Raw genomic sequence first — 8,170 nt, 5'->3', positions numbered from 1 at the left:
AAAATGAGACAAAGTCTCTCTCTATTGCCCAGGCTGGAGTGCAACTGCACAATCTTGTCTCACTGCAATCTCTGCCTCCCAGGTTCAAGAGATTCTCCTGCCTCAGGCTCCCAATTAGCTGGGATTACAAGTATGTGCCACCACTCCTAGCTAATATTTTTGTATTTTTAGTAAAGACGGGGTTTCACCATGTTGATCAGGCTCATATTGAACTCCAGACCTCAATGATCCACCCATCTCGGCCTCCCAAAATGCCAGGATTACAGGTGTGAGCCACTGCACCCAGCCTGAAGTCCTTTTATTTACCTGTCACATTTTGAGATACATATACTCTTTCTTCTTAGCTACTCAAACAGTGCCTCTGCTTTGAAAGGAAGCTTAATGAATATTCAAAATCTGTTAATAATACTTCAATAAATAAGAAAACCCATTTTTCCTAGAGTTTAACACAATAAGAACAAGAAATTAAATCTCCTGAAAGACAATTACATAGGCCAAATTTCAAGTAAAATATTTGACTAAAAGAAAATGAATTTCATGACCATTAATCTCTTTTAGATTACGAGAATCTTAGGAAAATATAAGCAGCAAAAAATTATTAAAGTTACCCAATGAGATTTAAAAATAGGAATAGACCTATTTTATATAAAATACTTACTCCTATTTTTAAATATTCAATTTTGGATGTTTTCCTATGTCTGTGGTTAATGAGACAGAATAATCACTAACTGAATACAAATATTCAGCTATCAGGTACAGACACATACAGATATACAAACTGGAATCTTGCCTTTAGCTGATATGAGCTTAATAATAAATTATCTGATTCAAAAGAGTCATTATGAAATTAAGGTAGTCAGAGCAATCAAGTTGGCTCTCTGGGCTTTAGCTATTTCAATGTGATATAGTGACTGCCAAAAAAAAGTTATTCAGACAACAGTGCATCATAAAAATATAAAAATTTCCCCCTTACAGATGATTTTCCCCCTTTGGTATTCTCATCCATTTCAGGCAAGTTCAAAGTGCAAGGCAAAATAAAATAAGGCAAAAGGAAAATAAAATGATAAAAATGTTGAGGGTGAGCATGTTATTGACCATGTAAGAAAACACGTGCAAAATATACCTCAGATACACTATAGGTAGATGAGCACGAGGGAAGCCGAGCCTGGTTTTGCAGTGGGGAAAAGAAAACACTGTTAAAGAGGAAAGGATAGCATAGTCAGGGTCACAGAGGGGTTAGATGGCTCCATCACCAACACATTTGCCAGATAATCAAACAGCTTTATAAGCAGACACTTGAGTTTGAAAACATCTCAAGACTCAAGCTATTTGAAGGAAAACTTCGTGACAAAAAAAAATAAAATACCTTGCTAAAAAAAAAAAAAAAATCCATGATGGAGATGACTCCTTCTGCTCAAAATCTGGTATGATCTTGCTGAGAGGGAGAAAGAATGCTGGACAATTTTTTTTATGGTCTGGCATTGATCTTTGCTGGCTTAACACTAGAAAACTACATGTGAGGTTGTTTATAGGATAACTCTACCATCCATGCTCACAGTTATCATTAAAGAGGGTACCGAAGACTGTATTCTGATTCTGATTTCCTGTTCCAACTATCCAATTTTTGGTATTACTGAAACTGGAGAAAGATGAAGGTAGAAGAATCAAAAATGCACTTATCAGATTTGTTCTTTAATTGTATTTCCAGTGCCAAGCACAGCAGAAGGTAGTAGGTGCTCAATAAATGCTTATTTAATGGCTAAGCATACAAATCCCTTTTCTTCTATTCTTAAAAAACTGAACTTATGAAATAGCATTCAGTAATTTTAAAGCTTACTATTACAAATATTTGTGCAAAAAAGTATCATTGCCACTTATTGCTTTGAGGTATTTTCTAAAATATAACGGCAATAGCAACACTATAAAAATGTAAAACCTTAAATACACAACTCTTCTGCAGACTTAGCTTTTATCAGAATGATTCACATAATTTTTTGAATAGCTATTTTATCATTGATTTTTAAAAATAGCTATTTTGTACTTAAAACCATGTTTAACCTTTATGATGCTGAATTGATAATGTTTTCCCCTGTTCTTACTTCCTACGTTGTCACACTGCCATGTTCAATTCGGTGTACTCTTTTCTCATAGGGTTGTCTCACAATGCCATGTAAGATGAAATTGTTAAGTATGCATTCTCTAGTTACAAATACTGCAGGAAGTTCCAAAATAAAAAGGTAGGATGGGGAAATGAAGTACCGGAGAAGGTGACAATAGAAGAATCAAAAATGCACTTATTATCAGATTTGTTTTTTAACTGTATTTCTAGCATCAAGCACAGCAGAATGTATTAGGTACTCAATGTATATTTATTTAATAAATGAATATACAAACCCTTTTTCTTCTATCCTTAAAAAACTGAACTGATGAAATTATGCTCAGAATTTTTAAAGCTTACTACCACAAAGATTTGTGCTAAAAAGTATCATAGCCACTCATTACTCTGAGGTGCTTTTGAAAATATGGTAAATTCTATACATATTCAGAAATAACACATTTTCCAACCATACATACTTCTGAATTTCTTTAACAAAATGTTAGTTCTAAGAAAATCTTGCTGTGTATGTTTGCTCTGTGTCTATATCTATGCCCATAAAACTGAAACACATTATCTCTAAAAATAGTTTGAGAGTCTCAACATTCTTAAAATTTACTCAGTTCTCTATTTTCTACTGCTAGGAAAATTTACTTGAGATATTTTGTTAGTACTTTCTCTTTGAATTAAAGTCTATTCAGAGGAGGGCAATGCTATGGTGCATTTTAAACATCTCAGAAACATGTCACTTCCATTCTAAATGATGTATTAGGCCACTATAGGTTATTTTATTAGTATCATGAGATTTTTTGTTCAAAGCACAGGATAAGACAGATTTTTCTTATTGTTATAACTGAAACCTTAGAACTGAATTAACTACATTAAGAGAATAATAATAAACTGAAAAGTAGTCAAATTAGTCAAAATTAGTCCAAAGACATAATCCTAAAATTGACTCACTGTTACCTTCATAATTATTGTAGTCTGGTCACATTTATAAGATATCATCTACCAAGATACTCAGGATGTTATGTAATTATTATAAATGAAATAGTACACAAATATTATTAATATAAGTAAATGCCAAAATGACAAACAAGGAAGGCTCAAATAATGTTCTATGTAAAAGAACCAAGAGACACTCAAATTTGCCTATAGAAAGTAGAGTTTACAAACTGTTGGTGCAACTACGGACTAATAAATATTTACTCATCTAAGAACTGATGTTCCAGCTGTTCTTCCCCACTCAAAGTTAGCTGATTCAATGCAAATACCATTTAGATTTTTAAGGTATGATGTATTACTTGATCATTTCAGGGTATCTTTTCCAGTTGTATAAAGTTTCCCAAAGAAAGTATATGATTTTAGGTGAGGCCAAACAGGGAATTTAGCAAAAATCAAAAGTTGATCATGGTCTTCAGGGGAAATATCTTTGTTAAGATGTAATGAAGTAATAAACAGAAAAATGTAATGTGCGCAACGAAAATACTCTAAAAACATATTTTATATAACATTTAAGACAGCAATAATGAGATTTATCTTTGTACTGTGAATACCCAGAAAGGAGTGTCCAATAAAAGAGGGATTTATAATCTATATTCTTTCCACAATAGAGTTCCATATTTGAAGAGTTTGTGTGTATGTGTGCGTGTAGAGGGTGAAATCTATGTGAAGAGAGAGAGAGTAGCTGAGAAGACAATAAAAAAGAAGAGAATAAAAATGTGAAGGTAGACAATCTGAGATCAACCTTCCAAACATATACTTCCTCATAGAATAATCTGAAACCATCCTCAAAAAAATGAGCAGCCTTCTTTTCTCAAGTTCTAAAATAAAGATAATTTCAAATTCCATTATAACCATTCCTATGCCAACGCCATTTTGACACACTAGCCAGTTATAGCAGGACTAAGCAAACATTTTGTGTTTTAACAGTCAGAGAGTAAATATTTTAGACTGTATGAGACATATAATCTGTGTTTCAACTATTCAACTCTGCTGTTGCATAAATGTAGCTGTAGGTTATGTGCAAATAAATAAGCATGGTTATAATTTAATAAAATGTTATTTTTAAACACTGAAATCTGAATATCATATAATTTTCATATGCCATAAAATGTTCTTCTTTTGACGTTTTCCCACAGTTTATAAATGCAAAATTCATTCTTAGCTTGTGGGCCTATAAAAGAACAGGATTTGCTGATCTCTGAGTTATCGCATTAACTCAATAAAAATAAATGTACAAAATCCCCAAAGACAATAGGTATCTATTTACCAAAAGTGTAAGAAAGTAGTTTAGAGCTAAGGATGGAATGAAAATACTCATCTTAAAATATTTATACAATCACAATCACCAAAATTCATTACTTATATTAGCCCTATTTTATACTATCCCATTCGGTATTCAGGAAATTAATTGTTAAACATTTAAAAATCATGGTTTGAAAGACGATTATTTTCTGATTTGATTCAAGTATTTTTCTTAACACTTATTAAAAATGTAGTCTTATTTTGGGTGATAACTCCTCCTTTGACTAACTTTTTTCACTTTAAATATCATCCTTTTATTTGTGTTAGTATAGTAAGTACTTACAAATAATTGTCATATTCCTTCCATTTCATCACTTTCCATCTTAGCTTCACTTATATGCCAATAATCTGTCTTCATGAACCATACTCCCTTTTGTTTATCAAAGTCTTTTAAAAAAATCACCATATTTAAAACCTATCTATACCTATGTGTGGCTGAATAGAAATGTAATATAATACATAAACTGAGTACTTAGATAAAAATACAAAATTGTGGCATATGAGTATTTTCATACCTTTCCTTTATTTTCTTTTTTCTACCTATGTTTATTTCATGAACATTTATCTGTGTTTTTCCTGAATATCTTAATATTCAGCCTCTCCTTGGCCCGACTGCTCCTCTACTAATTCAATTCTTTGTAAATTTACCTTGATTTATATTACGTAAAGAAAGGGCCAGGTGTGGTGGCTCATGCCTGTACTCCCACAAATTTGGGAGGCTGAGGCGAGTGGATCCCCTGAGGTCAGGAGTTTGAGACCAGCCTGGCCACCATGGAGAAATCCCGTCTCTGCTAAAAAATATAAAAATTAGCTGGACGCAGTGGCAGGTGCCTGTAATCCCAGCTACTTGGGAGGCTGAGGCAGGAGAATAGCTTGAACCTGGGAGATGGAGGCTGTAGTGAGCCGAAATTGCACCACTGCACTCCAGCCTGAAAGACAGAGCAAAGCTCCGCCTCAAAAAAAAAAAAAAAAAAAGTTTGCATTATCTTATCATGTTTTTTCCTTCCTTCCTTCCTTCCTTCCTTCCTTCCTTCCTTCCTCCCTCCCTCCCTCCCTCCCACCCTTCCTATCTTTCTCTCTCTCTTTCTCTTTCTCTCTTTCTTTCTGACAGATTCTTATTTTGTTACCCAGGCTGGAGTGCAGTAGAACAATGTCAGTTCACTGCAACCTCCACCTCCTGGGTTCAGATGATTCTTGTGCCTCAGCCTCCCAAGTAGCTGAGATGACAGGCATATGCCACCATGCCTGGCTAATTTTTTTTTTTTTTGTATTTTTTAGTAGAGAGGAGGTTTTTTTCCTTGGCCTCAAGTAATCTGCCCAGAAATACGGAAGATACTACTTGCCTTTTAACATTATTTGCTATATCGGACAGTTAATAAGATCTTTAGACTGATTACCTAGTATTCAATATTTTTAGAAACAATGTAATCAGAACAAAGTGTTTCTCAGTGAGTTCTCCCAAAGTGCTGGGATCATAGGTGTGAGCCACTGCGTCCTGCCTTATCCTATGTTTTTCAATTCTCAACATTGTCTGCACTGGCCTTCAATCCTGTACATTACTTTTAATATTCTTTTTACTAGATTGATTAAATGGAAAATTAATTTTTTCTCTATGTGGTTTTATTCTTCAGTCATTATTCTCAGCACATCACCAATCTAAAGATTTGTAGTAATTTTTGTAGTCATTAAGGTAGGAAAATTCTGCTTAGGTACAAGATGATGATTTTATTATTACTAAAATTACTAAAAACCCACTTAAAGTTCAAAATATTCTGCTTTGAACAATATAGAGAAAAAGACGCATTTTAAGTTAGAAATCAAGAATCTAATACGTTCTATTCTTTTTTTACTATGAGTCAATGTTTAATAAATACATTTTAAAATAAATAATATTATTCAAAACATTATATCTCAGAATATTCTCTTTTACATTGTTGACTAGATTACCCTTAATGAATTATGGTACAGGTTCTTCTGTTTCTAAAAAATAACATATTGTCTACATCATCCAATTCAATCATTAATGATTTAATTAAATCCTACCTCACACTTCTAAATGATGTCTCAATTTCTCTAGTAAATAAAATATTTAATTTTAAAATATTTTATTTTTTATTTAATATTAGCAAATTAAACTATTAGCAAATTAAATCTTCATCCTGCACTTCTGAATGATGTCTTACCTTCTCCATTAGTCAATTTAATTTTTTAATATTTAATTTTTATTTAACTATTAAATAAAATTATTAGACTTCACGGGCCAGATAATTTGTTTTAACTATTCAACTCTGCTGTTAAGTAAAAGTAACTGTAGGTTATGTACATAAGAGTCTAAGTTTGTTAACTCAGAACAAATGTGCCTAGTTGCCAGATTACCTATGATGATACTCTAACAGTGATTATTTTCCTTGAAAATTGAAATTGAATCATCAAGGCTACACCCCTCAGATCCAGCTCATAATTTGTAATCATGCTGACATAACTAACAGTGGTAGAAGACATGACCAATAGAAAAATCTCTAAATGAAGTCTCACGAAAAGATCCTCAGAAAATTATACAATTATATAAAAAACATAGTTCTGACTCAAATTGAAATATTCATCAGTATTTTAATGAAGTAAAAGACACTTCATATACTTGTTGATATAGTTTGGCTCTGTGTCTCCAAATTTTATCTCAAAATGTAATCTTCACATGTCAAGGGAGGAACCTGGTGGGAGGTGATAGGATCATGGTGGTGGTTTCTTCCATGCTGTTCTTAATGATAGTGAGGGAGTTCTCACTAGATCTGACAGTTTTAAAAGTGGCAGTTTCCCCTGTGCTCTCTCCCTTTCTGCTGCCATGTACAATGTACCTTGCTTCCCCTTCACCTCTGCCATGATTGTAAGTTTCCTGAAGCCTCTCCAGCCATGTGGAACTGAGAGTCAATTGGCCCTTTTTCTTTATAAATTATGCAGTCTCAGGTAGTATCTTCATGGCAGTGTGAAAATGGACTAATACACTTGTTCTTGTTTGTGTACACCTACAATAAATTTTCATGAAACAAAACCATCACCGAATGCCAATTTACTTCATTTTATAAACTAAACCTGTCTAATACAGTCTATGCTTCTGAGAATAACTTTTTTTTTTTAGCATGAATTTTTAATATTCAAGGCATTTTAAGGTATACTTGGGGGTAAGGAGAGAGAAACTGAAAATTTAGCTAAGCAATTGATTTGCATGTTTCCTTAGCTGAACTCTCTAGAGAGGTTACTACTTGCCTTTTGATAGTTTTTTTTCCCTATATCAGACAGTTAACAGAATCCTTACCCTGATAAACCTCATGTTGAATATTTTTAGAAACAAGGTAATCAGAAAAAGTGTTTCTCAGTGAAATAAAACAAAAGATGAAGATGCTGAGATTAATCATACAGTAGTACAGATGTTGAAAAAAGAAATTAAAGAGTGGCATGAGATAACCTAATTTTTAAAGCATCAAATTTTTTATCTGATGTTAGCTCTTAATAACTTATTACCATATAGACATCAGCAAGTCTCAATTCTTTGGTCTCAGTTTGATTGAAAAAAAAAATCACTTCTCATGATTGGGTAGGAAATAGCAATAGACTAAAATACATACGTATATTAAAATGTTTTTATGGGTTTCTAGAATAATTAGGAATGTTCAGACTGATTAAATTATAAAATCCATATCAATCATTTTTTTAAAAAAACAATGGAATAGATTCTGGGAAGTGATTATGGATGTTTTTCAAAATTCTGTA

At 32.6% G+C, this 8,170-nt stretch overlaps 1 protein-coding gene across 1 annotated transcript in view; it reads right to left on the bottom strand.

Moving 5' to 3' along the window:
• The window catches only part of GPHN (gephyrin), a 339,003-nt gene that overhangs the window by 197,232 nt on the left and 133,601 nt on the right, over positions 1–8,170 (bottom strand). Inside the window, exon 9 of the mRNA XM_037728619.1 lies at positions 1,124–1,165. Coding sequence (XP_037584547.1) covers positions 1,124–1,165 — 42 coding nt within the window. The remainder of the gene's footprint in view (positions 1–1,123; positions 1,166–8,170) is intronic.

The sequence above is a fragment of the Cebus imitator genome, unplaced genomic scaffold (assembly GCF_001604975.1).
Source record: "Cebus imitator isolate Cc_AM_T3 unplaced genomic scaffold, Cebus_imitator-1.0 Scaffold13, whole genome shotgun sequence".
In the NCBI taxonomy this organism is placed as follows: domain Eukaryota; kingdom Metazoa; phylum Chordata; class Mammalia; order Primates; family Cebidae; genus Cebus; species Cebus imitator.
This window is presented reverse-complemented; position numbering and strand designations above follow the sequence as displayed.